At 35.0% G+C, this 22,393-nt stretch overlaps 1 protein-coding gene across 2 annotated transcripts in view; it reads right to left on the bottom strand.

Annotated features, from left to right (window-relative positions):
* The window catches only part of LOC128857408 (F-BAR and double SH3 domains protein 2), a 190,568-nt gene extending 168,729 nt beyond the window's left edge, over nucleotides 1–21,839 (bottom strand). Inside the window, exons 1-2 of one of the 2 annotated variants that reach the window (XM_054093162.1) lie at nucleotides 21,662–21,839; nucleotides 16,919–17,148 (exon numbers count right to left, since the gene is read on the bottom strand). In XM_054093162.1, coding sequence (XP_053949137.1) covers nucleotides 16,919–16,945 — 27 coding nt within the window. In that variant the 5' untranslated portion in view covers nucleotides 16,946–17,148; nucleotides 21,662–21,839. Of the gene's footprint in view, nucleotides 1–16,918; nucleotides 17,149–21,661 lie in introns of those variants that run through there. The other variant, XM_054093163.1, reaches the window with a different exon arrangement.
* Nucleotides 21,840–22,393: the final 554 nt, after the last annotated feature.

Genomic DNA, 22,393 nt, shown 5'->3' with positions numbered 1-22,393 from the left:
TTGTTAAAGTCTGTTACATAAGAGCATGGTCACTGTTACACGTAGATAAAAAATCAAAGCGTCCTGCTTCTTTTTCTATGACATAGAGGGCCGTTCAGTCCTTCATGCTTTTTGTAAAAAGTCATCTGTCTGTAAAATTTAGTCTTCAATTGAGTGGTTTTTCAAAATGAGTGCTGTTTACGCCTCTCGCTTTGAGGCTATTTTTCTATGTTTACATGAACGCAAACTGCTGCTCCAAAATATATAGGAAAGTCGAAGCAGTTCGTTAGCAAGTGGATAAATCGCTATAAAAAGGTCGGTAACGTTGATGATTTTCCTGATCGCGGAAGTGCAAGCAAAGTCTCAAAAAAAGACGAAAAAAAGATTATCGCATGGTTCTCGAATGATCCAACTTTGACTTTACGTGGAGCTGCTGTGAAATTGAAAGCAAGAGGTGTTGATATATCTTACGGTACGATTCGCAGGCATTTGCTTACCAATAAACTGAAATACCGAGTGCAAAACACGTTGTAAAACGAAGGAAAACTAGGACCGCGATTGGGGCAACATAATTTTTTATGATGAATCCTCCTAGTGGGCACTTCCGAGCATCAAACACGCCTGAACAACCTCCAGATCAACTTTCTGGACAAATTCGGAAAATTTGGAGGCCTTTTCTGGTAAAACATGCAGAAAAACTAGAGGAAAGTATGCCCCGACGGTGCCAGTCCATAATTGACAATGCAGGAGATTGGACTTGCTACTGAGGTATTTGCATTGAGTATTGACGACAATACTATCAATGGACAATATCCTTTGCATATTCAATTTTCCATAACCGAATGGCAATGTGACTGCCCTATATCCTCGATAGCCTCACGAATTCCATCTTAGAGGTCTTGAATCGACCCTGCACTGTTGGCGTAGACCTTTTCTTTCACGTGACCCCAAAGAAAAAAGTCACAAGGTGCTAAATCACAAGATCACGGTGGCCAATTGTGATCACCTCTTCGAGAGATAACACAGTCCGGAAACTTTTCCCGTAAAAATTCAATGGTTTCGTTGCTTGTGTGGCACGTGGCGCCGTGTTGTTGAAAATAAACGTTATCCAGATCAATACCATCCAATTCCGGCCATAAAAAATCGATAATCATCTCTCGATAGCCTTTTATATATTTAAATAACACCTGTTCTTGGAAACCCCTTTAGTAACTACAGGTTAGTAGAAAAGTATTGAAAATGGCGCTTATTAAGCTATAGGAGAAATTCATTCATACAAAAAATTTTATTTCAATCTGTCAATTCATTTTTGGGTCACAAGCCATCTGATATTGCCATGTTAGTACATATATTATTTACAAAGCAAATAACAGAATGTCGTGCAGTGATAAAACTATTTCCTTTAAAATGTTTATTAGCCACGGGAATTCGCAGAACTGTGTTGAAGAAATAAGCTCTGACGGTATTGCTCTTTTCTCCAAAAAACGAATGGACGATATCCACCTGATCCGGCCCCGTGTGACTTATTTTACTTTCCCATGTTGAAGCTACCACTTCGTGGAAGGAGATTTCAGTCGATAGAGGAGATCAAAGAGAATGCGACGAAGGAGCTGAAGGAGCTGAAGGCCAGGCGGGTAATATTTTGAAAATTCCCGGTGCTTTCTGATCATAGCGTATATTGCTCGCAGTGCGGCAATAAAGTTGAACGCCTTAAGTAAATGGTCAAACGCGGGCTATGGTCATAGTAAAATTCTAACTGTCACTTCGGAACTTCCCAGACTGGTGGACTATGCACTCCCACCTACAATTGCCATTACAACGTTCACGATCTTCGTACCCTCAAGAGAAAAGTGGAATCGAGACGATGTAAGACAGGGCGATTCCGCAGATGGCTCGAAGCTCGAGTGCAGGGTCGGCGGAGAAGTTCTTATATATTCCGAGTATTTGGGGATCTCCTTGAGTTTTTAGCTTCGCAATTACTGTAGTGTATTTTAGGCTGAACTGATTGCAATTAGAAAAGCCGTCTCGTTGGTACCGAGAAATGATATCTAAATTTTCACCGATAGCTAGGCGGCGATAAAATTCCTCACAAAGTAGTCGACAACTTCCAAGGTAGCCATGAAATGCCGCACATCTCTTAACGCACATGGCGTTAGGTAATATGGCGTTCCTAGCCATTGTGACATTGAAGATAACTGTAGGACCGATTAACTGGCGAGTCTTGGCCCTATGTTGGCTGAGGAGAATGACGTAGGCACACACTTACAGACATGTAGGGGAAAGGAAGGCATAAGAGCAGCAAATGAAGAATGACGTAATGAAACCACCCCAATGCTCAACCCACAGAATCTCTGCTAAGCCAAAATAAGCACAGTCTGCGCACACTGATTCCTAATAGGCAGGCACGCCCAAAGGATGGACGTGGAAACATATGACTTCTGCAGAAGCTGTCTAGATGAGGGGGAGGTAAAGATGATCTTCTCCTGTGCATTGTCCTGCTCTATCCAGACGTATGTAGATTAACCATTTTAGGCAGACATTTTTTTAATGAATTGGAAGATGTCAGTACTGTGCAAATCAGCGATCTTCTGAAATTTTTGAAAAAATAAATAAATATATAATTAGCGCGTACACCCCTTTTGGGTGTTTGATGTTGTTCCACAAATGGAGAGACCTACAGTTTCAAGCCGACCCCGAACGGCAAATATTTTTTATGAGGAGCTTTTTCATGGCAGAAATACACTCGGATGTTTGCCATTGCTTGCCGAGGGGCGACTGCTATTAGAAAAAAACGTTTTCATCATTTTGGTCTTTCACCCAGATTCGAACTAACCAATACTGCTACGTCTGATCCTGAGTGTGTCTCAAAGTGCACAACCGCTTCAACCCAACCTAACCTACTCCATCGCGAGTTTATGTTCGAGTGTTCGCTGCTCTAAGAAATGCAGCGTTATTCGGCTTGACTCTCTACATACTCACGCAGGCGCCCATGGAAGAAGTTTAAAAGTATATTTGGAAATATTGTAAAAGTCATCTCCCTATTTGCTCACAGTGATATGTACACTTACACTTAAACTTACACAAAGCAGAAGCATTGAAGAAGTACATATGAATATTTCGTGAAACTTCTGACACTACTTTCTACTATTTAGAATGCACAAAAATACTTAAAATGCAATTCATGTAGCCTTATTCTGTTTTCAGTTTTTGTTTTTAACATTTCTCTTACAAACTTTTGCCAAAGCACTTGAGGCAGGCTCCGCAGCTGCGGCTGTTACACTTTCTATTGCATTCTTTAATAAAGTATACCTTACATGCTGTTAAAAAAGTCCGTGAATTGATCATTTAAAGAGACCGTTTGGAGGGGTTGTCAAAAGTTAAACAAAAGAAGATCCAAACCAAGCCAGACGGTAAGTAACAAGATAATAATATGCCGCTTTTGAAAGAGCAAATTCGTCGAAAACGACAAGACTATTATTATTAATAAACTTTTGGCAAGGTTAGGTTAAGTTAGATTAAATGGTTGCCCTAGCTTAGGGCACACTTAGACAAATATTGAAAATTCGTCCGTTGTGATGCCATACATGGGAGAAGGGAAGAAAGAAGGAACCTTGGGATTAGAGACGATGATGACCATGCATTTTACGACGACGCCGACGGTGGCTGATTTGCGTTCGTAGTTAGCCGCAACAAGCTACTGATGAATATTTAGCGAAAAAATGAGAGCCCAGTTGTCTAAACCTTTGCCAGACGAGAGCAGGGCAGCTGAGAAGAAGGCGTTGAGATGATTCCACCTCGTCCTCAAGACAGCTTCTGCAAAACGGACTTGAAGCAATCCCAAGCCTCACGGCATGAACACCTAACGGACAATGTCCGGTAAGGATACCCACCAAATTCGAGAGCTAGGGCTTTGTTAGCCTTAGGAGTTCCCTCGAGCGCCGCCGATCTACCCGTGGCCAGAAGGATCTCGCGACCTTGCACGTTTGCGCACTAGCCCAGCGTTCGCTGAGTTGACTCAAGGCACATCTTTCCAAGAGCAGACCACAGCTTCTTAAGGGAACCCCAATTGTCTCATTTCGCGACGAAACCGTCTTCAAAGTTACCTGTCTAGCCAGCTCATCAGCCCAGCAGTTTCCCTCAATGCCGCTGTGACCGGGAGCCCAAATGAGCCTGATGTCGAAGTATTCGGATGCAATCGAGAGAGAAGCCAGACATTCCCCGACCAATCTCGAACGCACAAACAACGAGCCCAAGGCCCTAATTGCCGGCTATCAGAGTAAATATTTACTTTCTTAACGGTAATTACCGAGGTAAGCAACCAGTCCACCGCTTCCTTAATTGCGGATACCTCCGCTCGGAAAACACTACAGTGGTTCGGAAGCCTAAATTTAAGTTTGATGGGAGGTTCCTTACAGAATACTCCCCACCCAACCCTTCCGTCCAATTTCGAGCCATCCGTGAACATGTTCGCCATGCCTTGCCGCCAAATGTTGCACCCCGCCCACTCATCCATTGAGGGAATATTAGTAGAAAACGGTCCGCTCGGACTTAGCGTGGGTGTAGAACTCAACAAATATCATCCCACAATCCCCGTATTTAACTGCTATTCTTCCGGCTGAATTTTTTTTGTTTATTTTCGAAAGTTAAATGACCCGTTTTCTATTGTTAGAGGCCATAAAAATAAATTCGCCTCGAGAACTGTTCTCGATTCCGGAAAATGTTATTGAAAACTATGTCGATGATTGAATTATTCGTTAAATTTGAAGAGACAAGAAAAACATTTCGTTTTTCATTAACCACTTCCAGGCACTTTTTCAACAGAGTCTATATGTAAATTCATATGTAAGCACTTTCGTAAACTCGGTGAATGTTCTTTTTGCCCGAAAGTCAGCACCTGCGCGGCGATCTTCTAGAAAGTGATTGTAATCTTATTTGTTTGGTATATTTGTCACGAGTTATGTGTCACGTTGTAACTGAAAAAAAGAAAAAACAATGCGCACTTCACTCATGCAAACACACATGCACGTATCCACAAGTGTGAGCTGTGACTAAGGAAAGCATAAACTTTTTTTATATCTTTTCCTTATACAAAAATCAAAAAACAATACAAAAAAAATGGATTTATAAAGGGAAGAAATTCAAGTAATTAAAGAAAAGCCAAGTGAAATAATAGAAGAAGAAGTGCAAAATGTAGAAAACACTCCATTAAATAACATTTATTTGTGCGAACGAAGCTAAGCTTTTACTACCACAACTCCTAGCGCTGGTTCCCACCGCCTTCAGTGGCCTCAACGCTTGGCACATAAAAGCGCATGCATACTACACAACACACACACACACATGTACGTACAAATCGACGCTCTTTGTGGCAATAATGTTCGCACAGCTATTCACAGCTAGTAGTTGTTTGGTTGGCTGGCTAATAATATTTTTACTTTGGTAGTACTCGCGCGCCTGTACGTGACTCCGTGGTTTATGTGACTTTCTTTTCCAACTCATTTCATTTCACCACAGCTACTATTTGGCTATGTTTATGCGCCGCCGTATTTTGCTGTGCAGTTTTGTTCAAATTTGAATTTTTTTTCCAATTTCGAATGTCGCTTAATAGCCAGTCAGGCATTCTATGGTTTATATGCATACATACAGACATACATACATACATGTATACAAATATATATTAATTGGCATTAAGAAATGTACTCTTATTAAAAGTTTGGCCGAACTTCTCCTCCGGTTTGTGGTATCCGACAAAAGAGGCAACCTAAATTTTTACTCCACCTCCGATTGGCAATTATTTTTTTATGAAAAGCTTTTCCATTGCAAAAAATATGCTCGTAGGTTTGCCATAACTTGCCGAGGCGCGTTGGCTTTTATAAAAAGTAGCGAAATATTTACTGTGGGCATCGAACCCATAACCCGCCGAATAATAGTTACGCACAAGCGTACTCGACTACAGTGGCCACTGTTTTAGTTCAATGTGAAATGCAAAAAACAAAAACAAAAACATCAAACAACAAACATCAAAACAAAGGTCTACAAGTACCTCTCAATCGATCGATCGCTACACTTGAAAGCTCCTTTGTCGTCTCGCAAATTGATCGATTATTCACGATCATGAATTTATGTGCGTTAGATTTTTTGTTGTGGAAAGCAAGCTTCAATTAAAATTGGAAATGCAATGGAACAAGGAGAATTCGTGCACTTTCTAATCTAGATTAGTTTGGTAGTTTAATTGAATGTAAGTGGTCTAATAGTCGCGGTAGAAAGGAAGACCAAGGAAGGCAAAGGTAAAGCGATGCTAAAAAAATGAATTTTAAATCAAATTCCGTGTTCACAATTTTTATGATATTCTCGTTTGGACTAAAAACTAGCTTTTCCTATAAGGAGTAACTACAGCAGCTATTTATATTAACCTTTCAGACCCCGATTTTTTTGCTAAAATTTTTTTTTTTCACTTTTAATCATATCACAATTATCCTCGAAGTGTATCTACATATGAAATTGCATCCTCTCTCATTATTTATATTAACCTTTCAGACCCCGATTTTTTTGCTAAAATTTTTTTTTTTCACTTTTAATCATATCACAATTATCCTCGAAGTGTATCTACATATGAAATTGCATCCTCTCTAGAACTCATTGTATGACACAGGTAATACTGACTATGAGATTAGCGATCAAAGGTCATCCCTTCAACCTTGAGTTACATCCATCAAAAGTTTCTCTAGCAGCATATTCAAAACAAATTTCGAAGTCACATCACCGACAACAAAAATAAGTGTGTCGAAAAGATCCTTCGACTCGACACACATGGCAGGACAACAAAAGCGAGTGGGAGTGTAAGAGCAAAACTAAATTTAGAAAGACTTGTCCATCTAAGATGTGCACAACTAATGAAACTTTCGCCAGGTAGGCAATACGCGATTTTTCTTTTTGGTATTGACCCAAACCGATAAAAGAGTTTTATGAGAAGCACAAAATATAACCATGCAGATTCTTTCCAAGAAAGAAACCATCGGTTACTTGAGGTGAGTTTGAGATAAATGTTGGTTAAATTTACAAAAAGTGTGCCACGATCAGGCAACTTTTCGGAGTTTTCTTAGTTCGTAACAGGGCAATCTTTCCAAGTAAGTAGGATTGGAATGAGGGGGAAAATCTGCACCGAAGCTGATTGTTGGTGTTGTTGTAGCAGCATAAACATTCCCCATATTTACATGCGGGTAATGCTGCTGGAGTGACAGTCCTTGGCCGGATATAAATCCGCGTCGTTTCGGTAACGTACAACCGACTGTCGTGGAAACGCTGATACATCTAACTTCGCTGACGGCTCCAAGATGGAATCGGAAGTCGAGGCAGGGGTTTTCTCTAAACCAGCCAATTTATCTATTTCCTTAAAATTGCCGAATGCTGTTAGTGTTTTTCAGGCAGAAGTCTTTGCGATCCCGCAGGCATGCAAAATGCTTAGGTAACGTGAGAGCGAGGGAGATATTATGTAACATTTTTTCCGATAGCGAAGTCCCGATCAAGGCTCTGACGACGCCATAATGTGGATCCAACTGCGGTCAATTTCTGTAAGTGGGATATCAAATCTCTTCGGTGTGCAGGTAGGTTAGGTTAGGTTATTGTGGTAATCGGTCCGTATGACCAACTCACTTAGAACTTACAGATCCGTTGTGATACCGCTGTGCGACAAGGGAAGCTTGTTTATTTATTTTCATGAAACCATTTTGAGGCTTTTATGAAGCGCAGGATTGGTCTAATCTCCGCGCCAGATAGTTCTGTAAGAGAATTGAAAACTGTTTACCTAGACAACCTGCTAAGCTAAGGCTGAACAATTGCAAAGGAAGTGCTCAACTGTTTCTTACTCTTCCTGGTGTGCAGGTAACATTTCTCTGATCTGAGTTCCAAGACACAGGAACATGGAAATAAATGAAATTGCTAATGAGCTTGCCAGGAAGGGAACTAAACTGGTCTCAAAGACCTCCTAGCCGGTCATCGGCATCTCATTGACTGTTGTTAAAGATGAATTGCACAAGTTATTTCGTAGGAAAGCGCACAAGAAAAGCTCAATTTCTTCATGTGTTATTTCGAAAAACTTTGGCCCAAGTGAAATATATGGAGGACTCTGAAAGTCCTGGGGAATCTACGCCATTCAATTTGTGAAACTCGTAGCCGTGTTTACCGGTCATTGGACGATCGGCACACACGCTGGAAAACTAGGTTTATCATTACACCCCATTGCAGAAGCTGTGGGGACCTTTCAAAGAAGGAAACGGTTGAGTACTTTCTCTGTAAATGTCCGGGTTTGGCTGCTAGATGATTGAGGCCACTGGGTATATCTTTTTTCGACAGCCTGAGACAGTGCGCCAACCTAAATCCCATTAAATTTCTCCATTACATCAACAACTCTGGCAGGCTGTAGATATCTGCCTGTTGGAGGTATCATAATATCAAAACGGCGCTTTAGTGCTACTTGGGGAGTACCAGAATGGAACTTGAACCATTCCACCTACCCACCTAGTTTAGCAAGGGTTTAATTAATATGAGGAAATACAGAAATACCAGATGAAATAAAATCGATGGTTCTAGATGCACTAGAAAGTAGAGTTCTCGGTTTTCTTCGCACATTTTCGAAGAGCCCGGGCAAATGAGCAACGAGTACTCGCACACCTCTTCGATGCTCATTATTCGAAAATAAGCAAATATGAGCTCGAGACCATCGAGCTTTTTGAGTAATTCGAGCATTACTTTGAATTAGTTTGACGTTTTTGCCAACACTTTTTGGTAAGCTTTACAAGTTATTTATACGCAAATTATTTATCACCTGTGAATTTCGCTGCGAGCGCTAGTTTCTTAAATCCCGTACATACGTCAAAAGGAAAATGCTCGTATTGACATACTTTTTATGTATGTATAGAAGTTTGTATGTATGCATGTGTGTATTCAGTATTCAAGCTACTTCTTTATTACTACTTCATTAGTTTATTGTTGTCTTTATTGTGAAGAAGAATTGAGTTTCTTAGTATTTTCTACGCTTCTTGCTTGTCTTTCTTTTGTTTTTTCCCATCACTTTTTCGTGCGTTAATAGCCAAACGATTATGGCTAACGTGCTTTGTTAATAGCTTTCCAATGTTTGGCTTCTAAGCCCATTTAGAAATGGCACGCTTTCCGGTCGTTTCTCAAAGCCAAACAAATGGACAGCCAGCCAGTCGATGAATAGCATTTTTTGGTTTTTTGTGTTATTTTCCTCAAGTGGTCATGCTAATATTTTTTACTGTTACACACTTAACGTCTTCCGAAAACAAAACCAAAAATAACCCATACAAAATTCAAAACAATATTTATGTGTTAATTTATTGTATGAAAGGCCAGTGAAACGCAAAGTTTAATAAGTTTAATGAACAATTAATGAACGGAGAGAGATCGCTTGGAAGTAATTAAAAATGTGTAACCGCTGCCGGCTACGTGGAACTCCGCTAAAGGGCAAGAATGGAATCTTTTACTTTCAAAATGGTTTTGTTCGGCTATATGTTTTGCAATATATGTTTTTTGGCTGTTAATAAATCAAATATATAATCTGCTAGTCATTCTAAATGGATTTACATTGAAAATTTAAACGATTATTTTCATATATACATCTCAACAGTGTTGTGCATAGCATAAGCAGCCGCAAGGGTTACATTTTTTTTGTGTTTTTTTTAGTAACGAATTTTTGAGTAATTTTTTAATATTTTAGACACTTTTGAAGAGAAATTAAACGAGGATATAAATAGCTACAATCTGCAAACATTTTGTACAAAATTTACGCAAAAGTGCATTTTCCCCATGGAAATCTAATTTTAATTTTTAAAGCTTTTGCGACACGTGTAAATACTAAATAAAACTAAAAGAACAGGTGTCTGGCATCAAGAAAAAAACATTTTTTTTGGCTATCCTAATGCATAAGCTACTAATATTTATTTGAATTAGTTTTTCGTACAAATCATTCATTTGAAAAAAAGGCTTTAATTATCTCTTTGCCTCGTATATCAACGAAGCACTGCTGAAATTACTCAACATCGCATGAAATTGAAATTTGTCCCACCTTTTATGTATTAGGTATGGGTATAAGTTTGCGCTCTCGTAAGTGAGATGCCGCTGCTGATACTTTTTTTGTGTTCGCTCTAGTAAAATACTGGTGATTTGAAGATGTATATGTAAAGTCTCGATCGCAGTAGTTGACATTCGTTTGAAGCGTAAAGATCCTTTTTTATCTGACGTTAAAAATGTCTACGTTCGTCCCGAAAAGACAGCATTCGCGGGAAGTCATGCTTCATTATTACGTTTTAAAACAAAAGTGCAGCTGAAACGTGTCTTATATTGATCAATATTTACGGTAATCACGCTCCGCCAAATACAACTTGGAAGAGTGGTTTCGACGCTTCCAAAGTGGCAATTTCGACGTGAGTGATAAAGATCGCGAAAGAGCACCACCGAAAAAATTCGAAGGGACTCAACTACAACATCTATTGGATGAAGACGAATGTCGAACCCTTGTTGATATGTCTAAAGGTCTAAAGAGTTGGATGTTGACAGATCGACAGTCGGTAAACGTTTGCACGCGATGGGAATGGTCCAGAAAGCAGGTAACTGGGTGTCACATCAACGGAAGGAGAGGAATATCGCTAGACGTTTAGTGACGTGTGAGGTGCTTCTTGAACGGCAGAAAAGAAAAGTTTTTCTGAATCGCATCGTCACTGGCGATGAATTTACCTATTATGATAACCTAAGAGACGAAAATGTTGGAGCATGCCAGTTGAACCAGGTCCATCGACAGCGAAAAAAAATATTCATGCTTCAACTCCTTAAACCATCTGAAACCATCACTAATGATCGTTACCGACTGCAGCTAATGCGTTTCAATCGAGCTCTCAAAGAAAAGCGTCCGAAATGGGGCGATAAACATGGCAAACTGATTTTGCTGCATGACAACGCCAGTCGCACGTTGCCAAATCGGCCCAGATATATTTGGAGGGACTGAATTGGGAAATCTTGTCCCACCCGTCGTATTCCCCAGACATTGCACCTTCGGATTACCATCTGTTCCGATCAATGCAGTCAGCCCTTATTGGAGAGCAGTTCACTTCTTACAAGAGCATCGCAAACGGGTCAATGAATGGATCAAGTCAAAAGAACTCGAATTTTTCGTCAGAGGAATGCAGCATGCCGTATGCTGCCTGCAAGATGGAGTAAAGTTGTAGCTTCCAATGGCACATACTTCACATAATATCAGGTATTATTTTTTAAATAATTCGTAACTTTTTCAACTCAATATTATAGTTGTCTCTAATTGATCCAAACACTTTTCGACGCGAGAGAACCGATAACAGCTCGAGACATATTATTATAAAAGAAATTTTCCTCAGGTTTTGTATAGGAATTTCAAGGCAAAATCTACATTTAATAATAACTTATTAAACACCACACTTGGGGCAAGAAATTACTCTCCAAGGTGAAGTCCAAAATAAACAAGACTAAGCCAAAATAGAAACGGCCGAAGCTTTGTTCTGATAACTTCGAGTTTATTTATTCAAAATAGTCCCCTTTGGCCTCGATACACTGTTTTGCGTGATCTAAAAGCTTTTCGAAAGACTGTTTCAGGTCATTGACCGGAATGTCCTTCAGGATGTCGGTACAAGCCTTTTGGATGGCCTCTACAGACGCAAAACGTTTTTCTTTCATGGCGAAATGCAATTTTTTAAATTTGTTTACATTTAACAATAATTTAATCACCACATTTGAGGCAAAAAATTACTCTAAATATTTTTCGAAAGAATTTACATCTATTTATAACTCAACAAAAATAAAAGGAGTCTATGCTCTCTACAACACTGTATGTGGGTCGTGTTCTACATAGTCAAATTTTTCCAGCACTTTTGGCATTTTTGTTATTATTCAGTGTTCGCTTTAAAAATGAGACAAATGAAGAGAAAAAATAGTAATTAAGCACTGAGTAAAAGTGAGTTGAAATACCAAAAAAAACAAAAAACAAATGTTGCTCTATTAGAAACTTATCGTTGGTAATGAATATAATTTTAGGTAGCGCTAACATTTCCCGCGGCTGCGCTTGTACATACATTTATACCCCAACAACAGGTAGTTATGTGTGTAGTTTGAAAGTTGCCGCTAGTTCAATAGCCCTGCTCTAATGGCCGCATATCATACGAACAATAAAGACATTGGCTGTCGCGCAGCGCTCGCTGTTGAGTGCTTTGGATCACTGATCGTTCTTCGCCACTGGCTATCGGTCACTTCTGTGGAGCAAGGCGCCGTGCTGCGACAATTCGCTGTTTGTTGGTATTTCGTGGTGATTTTTGTGCGATAATAATTGTTCAAGCACATGTCTATTTAAAAAAAGTAAAAATAAAAATAAAAAAAATATAATTAAAACATAGTTTCATATCCAGCATTTTTAAGCAAAAAAAGAAATAGTTTTTCGCAGCGCAGCTCAGATCGCACAGAGCAAGAGCAATTGCCGGTTGTTTATGAATTTTAATTGCTGCCCAGAGGCGGTCAGTAATTTTTTATTTTTTATTTGTTCGATTTATGCTCGCGGCAGCAAGAAAACGTGAGTAGCGGCAAATTTGTACAAGTGATTTTGCACTAAACACACATTGAAAGATATAACAGCAGTAAGGTTGAGATGCAGGTTAATTAATTTAAACGGATTTGGTTGAAGAACCGATACATCTGATCATGTATGCATGTGAATGCCTTTTAAATGCATAATATAAACCTCTGCTTCTTTTTTATTTATTTTTCTTTCACTTATAGAATTACAATCAATTCATCATTGGTTGTTATCCCCGTGTGCAGTAGTGCACCAGGGCGTAACAGCATACCGGAATTGAGATAAATACGAACATTACCATGGCTCCACAAAAAGAAAAAAAAAAATTTTTTTTCTTGATGCTATCCTCTAAATTTCTGATATGATTATTATATAGGTATTTTTTTGTTATTTAATATTTGAAATACACTCTTTCCGTAAATTTGGTATAAAATGTTTACAGATCGTTATTCTTTTAATCTACTCTTTTATAATAATTTTCCTTCACTAGTACCGAAAAATGGTATTCTTTGACTTATTAAAAAAAGAATACTTAAAACAATTTTTTGTAGGTTCCCTATAAAATGGAAATTCCATTGTAATTTTCAAAGCGTTGGCAGGAAAACAATAAATAATAGGACTATGAATAAGTTCGTGCGGTTTTTTTCGAAATTTGAAACTTTATTGACGTAAAATGGTTACAAATTTAATATTCAAAATATTGTCCATCGCTTACTACTACTTTTTCCCATCTTTCTGGCAATTCACGGATTCCCTTTGTGAAAAATTCGGTCGGTTTTGCCGCAATCCACGAATCGATCCATTTTTTGACTTCATCGTAATTACGGAAGTGCTGGTCAGCCAGGCCATGTTGCATCGATCGGAAGAGATAGTAATCGGATGGCGCAAGGTCTGGACTATACGGCGGGTGGGGTAGGACATCCCATTTGAGCGTTTCTAAGTATGTTTTGACCACTTGTGCAACATGTGGCCGAGCATTGTCATGTTGCAAAATAACTTTGTCGTGTCTATCGGCGTATTGCGGCCGTTTTTCTCGCAGTGCTCGGCTCAAACGCATCAATTGTCGTCGGTAGACATCCCCCGTAATCGTTTCATTCGGTTTCAGTAGCTCATAATACACAACACCCAGCTGGTCCCACCAGATACACAGCATAACCTTCAGGCCATGAATATTCTGCGCCGACGTCGATGTTGAAGCATGGCCAGGGTATCCATACGTTGCCCGACGTTTTGGATTGTCGTAATGGACCCACTTTTCATCGCCAGTCACAATTCGATGCAAAAAACCCTTTCTTTTGTGCCGTTGAAGCAGTTGTTCGCATGCCATAAAACGGCGTTCAACGTCTCTTGGCTTCAATTCATACGGCACCCAATGGCCTACCTTTCGGATCATTCCCATGGCTTTTAAACGTTTGGAAATGGTTGATTGATCAACTCCCAAAGTTTTTGCAACCTCTTCTTGCGTTTGAGCCGGATCTTGATCGAGCAATTCCTCCAATTCGGTATCCATGAACTTTGGCGGCGCACCCTCGCGTTCTTCGTCTTCCAAGCCAAAATCACCACTTTTAAAGCGTGCAAACCACTTCTGGCACGTTCGCTCAGATAGAGCATGCTCACCATAAACTTCCACCAAGATACGATGACTTTCGGCTGCTTTTTTCTTCATATTAAAATAATGAAGAAGAATTCCCCGCAAAAACACATTATTTGGCACGAAATTCGACATTTTCAAGTGTGGTAAAAATATTGTTGTTTACGCTTCAAATAAAAAACTTATACTGACGTTTGTGCCTTACGACAGTAGCTCTCCAATGAATGTTTGGAAATGTGGATCGATGGAATAATAATCAAGTTACGCCATCTGTTGTAAAACCGTAACGAACTTATTCATAGACCTATTAAAAACTAATTAAAAAAATAGGTGTTTCATTTTTTTGATCATAGAACAAATTTACTACCTAAACATAGCATTAGGGAAGCAAAAAAAATTTGTTTGGCCATCTCAATGTTATGTTATGTTATGTTATGTTATGCTAACTATTTTATTGTATATATCTTTATTTATCGAAACAAAGGAAATTTTCACATAGCTTTATCACGAAAACTGAAGCTAATGTCGCAATATCGAGGACGCCATTGAATTTATAAGGTCATAGTACATATAACAGGTGATTTTTTGGCTATTATCTTTTTAAACAGCTGACGCACGTTTCGTGTTTTGTTTCACTGTCAAACATCTGCAGTTTGGTCTATAATTTAACCATGAATCGTCTTAAAAACAAACAACGCTTGCAAATCATTGAATTTTATTATAAAAATGCGTGTTCTGTTAAGCAAGTTTAAGATCCACTTTTTTATCGAAAAATTGTGTTCAGCGACGAAGCTCGTTTTTGGATCAATGGGTACGTAAATAAGCAGAATTGTCGATTTTGGAGTGAAGATCAGCCTGAAGAATTGCAAGAGCTACCAATGTATCCAGAAAAGGTCACAGTTTGGTGCGGTTTATGGGCTGGAGGTATCATTGGACCGTACTTCTTCAAAGATGCTGCGAATCGTAACGTAACTGTGAATGGTGAGCGCTACCGTGAAAAGATATCCAACTTTTTTTTGCCCAAAATGCAAGAGCTGGACTTGCATGACATGTGGTTTCAGCAAGACGGTGCCACATGCCACACAGCACGCGTAACAATGGACTTGTTGAGAGGTGAGTTTGGTGAACATTTTATTTCACGTTCGGGACCTGTCAATTGGCCACCCAGATCGTGCGATATAACGCCTTTAGATTATTTTTATGGGGCTATGTTAAAGCTCATGTCTATTCAGACAAGTCTGCTTCAATTAACGCATTGGAATACATCATAAAACATTAATATGTGAGATACCGGCCGAAATATTGGAAAGAGTATACCAAAATTGGACTAAGCGGATGGACCATTTGAAGTGCAGTCGCGGTCAACATTTGCATGAAATAATCTTCAAACATTAAATTATATGGACTATCGATTTAAATAAAAATTTCATGCATTTTTCTGAATTTTGCGTATGTTTTTGTGAAAAACTTTCCTATGGCTCTTAAAAAATCACTCTTTATTAACATCGACTAATAAAACCATTGACAAAAAAAAAATTTTTCAGTGGTATTGATATGTTCGCTACAAAAATCGAACAGCTCATTGTCATTTTTATATCGCTTAACCAAGTTTTATTCTCTCCAAAGCTTTTAAAACTCTTGAGCTGATAAATTTAAAGATTAGTTAATGTGAACCTTAAAATTTTATCTCATAATAAGACGAATTTCATTAAGGCGATGTAAATAAAGCTTAGCTGGTTTTGCTAACAGAAACCATATCAGCCTTGGAACAAAAAGTAAATTTCTTTTCAGGTGTTGTTGTAGCTCCACAACTAGCGAATTTATCTTTGTCAGCCAGATGAGGAAATTAATTAACTTAAAGGATATCTTAAATTTAGAAATAGTTTATCGATCGTTTAGTCAGGTTGACTTTATTGGTTAGAATAAAATATTACCCAAAATGTATATTTGAAAATGAGCCAAAGTAAAAAAACAAAAACAGTTTAAATTAAAAAAGCAGCAAATGTAACAAAAAAATATGTCATAAATGACAGTCGCAAACTAATAGAATTGAAAAATTCAAATTATAAGTAGAATAAAATTGAGCTAATCATATACCGAAATAACTAAACCAATAACTAAATGCGTTCAAATTGGCCTCGCCTCGTCATCGGCAGAAACAATAAAGAACACAGAATCAAAGCAAGTGAGTGATTGACTAACCAAAAGCAAAATGCAATACATAAAAAAACAGCTATAAAATATATTTCATGAAACAAAAACCATTCACGAAACAAAAACAAAACACAACCAAAAAATTCTGTATGGAAACAATGGCAGCTTTAAATACCTACACAAAAAACCAAAAGCTTATCAGCAACTAAAATAGGCGAAACCAAACATTATTGCCGCTTGAGTGTAAAATAGCAAATCAAAAGTGGTTTGCTGCCATTTGGATGGATAATATTTATGCAGTCTAATTTGCAATCGAAATTGCATTCGATGCAATTTTAATAGCAAACATTTAAAATATAAATGGGTTAAAAACAAAACGAACTCGAAAAAAGTTATGTATGTACCTATGTTTGTAAAAAACAGAAAAACATGGAAATATTTTTTTTCTTTATGAAATCATGATTGCACAAAAAGTGTAGATATGTATAAAACAAAACTATAAAACACAAATAAACGAAGAAAAAGAAGAATATGAAGAACGTGAAATAAATAAAACACATAAACCGCGTAATATGAGTACTCACCCAAGAATTATCTCTGAAATGTGACATTTTTGCGGCTAGTCCCACTAAAAATCCTTCTCTACGTTTGCTGTTGGTTTGTGTAGATATGGGTTTTTTCGCATGCAGTTTTTCGCTACTTGAAATGTGTGAAATCCACAACTAATATTCGATTTTCTTTTGTTACTTTACTTTGTGGTAATTCGTAGTTAGTTCACTTGTAAACCGGTTATGCTAATTTGTAGTAAAATTTGCTGTGTTAGATAATTAGAAACAAGAGAGAGGCAGCATAAGTAAGTATGTATACCTATTGAAGTAGCGATAGTTTTTATTTTTTTTTTTTTTTTTTTCTATTCACATGCACTTGAATGTTTTGATTTGCTAATTTATTATAAAGGGATTTTTTCTGCAATTTAAGTTAAAATAATTTTTTACATCCTTAACTACCTGTGGGTAATGTTCTGAGTTCCCTTAGTTTCATTTGACAGAATTTAATTAAATTTAGTGCAGTAAAATTTTATTATTTTTATATATATTATTTTATTTCATTATTGAATTTCTCAGATTTTTATTAAATTTAATTTATTATTAATTTTTTTTGTTTTGACTTATTATAATAAAGTTCTCACTTAATAAAAAAAAATTAAAATTTATTGAAATTTAAAGTAGTTTAATTTTTACTATTTTTTTCTTAATTATTGTTTTACTTCATTTTTGAATTTCTGAGATTTTTGGTTTTTTTAATTTAGTTTTTTATTTATTTATTTTTTTGTTTGGGCTTATTGTAATATTGTTTTGGCTTAATAAGTAAATTAGAATTTATTTAAATTTAGAGCAGTTTAATTTTACTACTTTTTTTTAATTATTATTTTATTTCATTCTTGAATTTCTGAGATTTATTATTTTTTTTTTTTTGGCTTAATATAATATTGTTTTAGCTTAATAAGTAAATTAGAATTTATTTAAATTTAGAGCAGTTTAATTTTAATACTTTTTTTTAATTATTATTTTATTTCATTTTTCAATTTCTGAGATTTTTGTTTTTTTTATTAAAATTTTATTTATTTATTTCTTTGTTTTGGCTTATTATAATATATATAATATTGTTTTAGCTTAATAAATAAACTAGAATTTATTTAAATTTAAAGTAGTTTAATTTTACTATTTTTCTTACTTATTATTTTACTTAATTTTTGAATTACTGAGATTTTTGGTTTTTTGTAATTTAATGTTTTATTTATTTATTTTTTTGTTTTGGCTTAATAAATAAATTACAATTTATTTAATTTTAAGCAGTTTAATTTTACTAGTTTTTTAATTATTATTTTCTTTCATTTTTGAATTTCTGAGATTTTTGTTTTTTTTTTAATTAAATTTTTATTTATTTATTTCTTTGTTTTGGCTTAATAAATAAACTAAAATTTATTTAAATTTAAAGTAGTTTAATTTTACTAATATACTTTTTTTAATTATTATTTTACTGAATTTTTGTATTCCTGAAACTTTTTTTTAAACTTAATTTTTTATATTTTTTTTTTTGTTTTGGCTTATTTTAATATTGTTTTGGCTTAATAAAAAAATTAGAATTTATTTAAATTTAAATTCGTTTAATTTTAATATTTTTTTAATTATTATTTTACTTAATTTTTGAATTTCTGTGATTTTTTGTTTTTTTAATTTAATTTTTAATTAATATTTTTTTGGTTTGGCTTATTATAATATTGTTCTGACTTAATAAAAAAATTAGAATATATTTAAATTTAGTGCAGTTTAAGTTTTACTATTTTTTTAATTATTATTTTATTTTATTTTTGAATTTTTGATTTTTTGCTTTTTTTATTTAATTTAATTTCTTGAAATGTATTATGTATATTAATACATTTATTTACTATTTATTTATTTATTATTATTATTTTTTTTTTTTGTTTTTGCTTTTGATAACTTTAAATAGTTTTTAGCTTATTTAATTTAATTACATTTTTTTCAATCTAATTTGATATAACTTAGTGTAGTTTGGGTATGTTGTGCTGTGTTGTGTTATTTTATTGTACTCAAATTTATTTGGTTTAGATATGTTATATTTAGTTACGTTATTTTAACTGCAAGTTTTTAAATTTGTTTAATTAAAATTAATTTAAGAAAATTAAATTTACTTTTATGTTAGTTTAGTTTGTTTTATCTTATCTTTTGTTTTGGTTTATAGTACTTTTAATATTTTTTAACTTATTTAACTTAACTGGGTTATGTTAGGTTGTAATGGTTGCCCAGAAAGTGGGCCCACTTAGACGAAAGAAGTTTGGTTCATCCTTTGTGATACCATTATAAGGGGGGAAGAAAGAGGTGAAGGAAAACGATAGGACGAAGAGGATTTAACTTAACTAAATTTGCGTTTAAGTTAGTTTAGTTTTTAGTTTAAATTAATTTTATTTTATTTTGTTTCAAATATGATTTGGTTGTATTTTTTGTTACTTTGTAAAAATTTTTTTTAATTAATATATAATAGTTTAATTTTGCTTAATTTTTTGTATTAAGTTAAATTTTTATATTTATTGTTATTCTAATTGTTGTATTTTTATTTGATTGTATTTACACTTCTTTTAATTTATTGTATTTGGTTAAGTTATATTCTGTTATGTTATATTATATTACATTACATTATGTTATGTTTTCTTGTGTTAAGTTACGTTATCTTAACTACAATTTTATTTATTTTCTTAATTTTTTGCTTACATTTTTTTTAAGTTTAACTGAGTTGAATTTTTTGTTATTTTGTTTTGTTCTATCTTATTTTCTGTTTTAGTTTATAATAATTTTTGAATATTTTTAACTAATTTTATTTTGTATTAAATATATCTTGTTTATTTTAATTTTCTAATTTGTTTTAATAAAATTTTATTTTATATTTTGAATTATTTTATGTTATGTTATGTTTTGTTACGTTAAGCTATGTTTGTCATATTTTTAATTTTATTTAATGTCACGCTACTTAATAAATATTTTTATTATTTTACATTGTGTTATGCTTCTTTGTGTTGTGTTATATTATGCAATATTATTTTATTGCATTTTATTTTATTTTATTTTATTTTATTTTATTTTATTTTATTTTATTTTATTTTATTTTATTTTATTTTATTTTATTTTATTTTATTTTATTTTATTTTATTCTATTCCCGCTAATTTAATTCATTTTTTGGTCTACATTTCTGTGAGGCATTTTATTTGTACATACATAAATATTCCACACATTTGTACTCGTGCACTTTGCACTCTTCACCGCTATCTCTTTCTGTGTTGTTTTTATTGTTCCTGCTGTGTACTCATCACAGAAAAAACCACCTGTAAGCACAACAGCCTGGCTTTGAGAGTATGCGTTATGCATACATACATACGCCCATAAATAACTACATATAAGCCTATTTAAGTATGTCTGTGAATGTATTTAGTTGCGCACCTCAACACTCGCTAGTTGTAACTTTTTTCTTGTTTTAATTTTTGCTGCGCTAATAACAAAAATCAGCTAACAACTGTTGCCGATGTTATACTTTTATTCAACACTGCTGTGTTTTTTTGGTATTTGTTGTTTGCCTGTGGCTGATGTGTTTTGTGTGACGTGACTGTGACGTGTTGTCTAATGTGTGGTGGCGCAGTGGCGTGGCTCTGACGTTTAGTATCTGCCGGCATACATGCAACACAAATGGTAATAACAACACGAACAACAACACAAACAATTGCAATTAAGCCAATATCATCACTATTTTGTGTAGAATTTTCAATGATTGCAAATAAGGCGGTGTAGTGCGACAGGCAACAAGCGACTGTCAGAAAAGTATTGTATAGTGATTATCATGAGATACTTTTGGTTCGCATGCCCGCGAATTAGTATGCGCATATGGATGTATTAGAAATAGCAACAAAAGTTGTAATACATCAACGTTGTTGTTGTTGTTGTTGCACTTCAAGTGCGCTTCAGTGGTGGCAATATACGTCGGCAACGAACTGTGAACAACACAGTTGCTGGTGTCAGCAATGAACCGATGTTGTATTGTTGTTGGTAGTGTTGCTGTGAGCATTGCTTCGGTTTTTGTTACCAAATAATTAGAGGCGAATTAGGTAAAATTGGCTTTGACTGAAATGGCTAGAAGCCGAAAAGGTAATAACAGTTTAAGAGCAGCCACCCAGCAACAACGAGAGGTTTGTTTATTGGTGTTTAAAAATCCAAAAAAAAAAAAAACGGAACTTTTAACCTTATTTCTTTCAATTCGCGATTTTTCAATTACTAGTTTTTAATTAGTACGTTTTTTGTTCTTTCGTTACATGAAGAAACATTTTTTTTCTTTTTTATTGTAAGTTTTGTTAATATTTCTAAACGATGTACTTGGATACTCCTTTGGAAAATTTTATTAAAACTAATATTATTTATTTATATTCATAAAATTTGTATTTTCCACATCACAATTATTTTTGGATTATTGTCAATAAAACACACGCGAATACTGAAACACTCCCAAGACCTCAAAAGCTCGCCTTCTTCCCCATTTTTGTTGCAGCTGTTTATTTTTGCGACTTTCGCTGTTTCTTTCACTGTTTAACACATTTTCTCTTAGTTCAATTTTTTTAATTTTTCTTCACATCACAACATTTTTTTTCTTTCATCACTTATTGCTATTTAAAAATTTTTGAATTACTTTCATTTCCGTACAAATTACAATAAAATTACGCATTTGTTGGCACTTCACACCGCAGCTTTTTTCTGCTTTTACTCACATTCTTCCCAATAATTCAGAAGTCATTTGATTCGCATTTAAATTTTTTTTAAAAACAATTGATTAATATTTTTTTTTATTTATTTACATATTTTTTTTTACTAATTTCATACTTCGTACCGTTTTCGTCGTCTACGGACGTTGCAGCTTAACAAACGAACCGTTCGCATTGAGAATACGCGGCGTATTAACAAAACAAGACAAAGTGGCTCCACAGTGAACTCGAACTTGAATGCGCCGATTGGAGTCACTTCAAACATGTTCGAGTGGAGCTCATACAAACAAAAAGGTTTGCATGTAGTGCAACATGTTTGGAGTAATTGATATAAATATATTTTAAGAATATGAGAGTAACAAAGCTCATATTTGTGTTGCCTTGTTTAACCCTCAAATGCCTGCTAGTGCCAGCAACAAACAAACACTTTTTAGAGAAGTTCGTTTTCGTATGAGTTTTAAATATTTTTGCGCCGCAATTAATTTTTTCAAACGATTCTTAGTAAGCTACAGTATTAAATGTCAGTTGTTCAAGGTGGCGCAAAATTAATCACCCTATCGGATGATTTACAAATTAGCAAATGTATAATGTCAAAATAGAGATTTCCATCACTTAAGCTAATATTTTTTTTATTTAGTAAAGAAGTTATTCAAAACTAAAAATGACTAAGGTTTTAAGTCGCCTCTGACTGGCAGATGGCTTTTTATGATAAGTTTTTTCATGGCAGGAATACAGTCA

This window comes from Anastrepha ludens, chromosome 3 (genome assembly GCF_028408465.1).
Source record: "Anastrepha ludens isolate Willacy chromosome 3, idAnaLude1.1, whole genome shotgun sequence".
NCBI classification, from domain to species: Eukaryota; Metazoa; Arthropoda; class Insecta; order Diptera; family Tephritidae; genus Anastrepha; species Anastrepha ludens.
The sequence above is the reverse complement of the archived record's forward strand: the minus strand, read 5'-3'. Positions and strand labels throughout refer to the sequence as shown.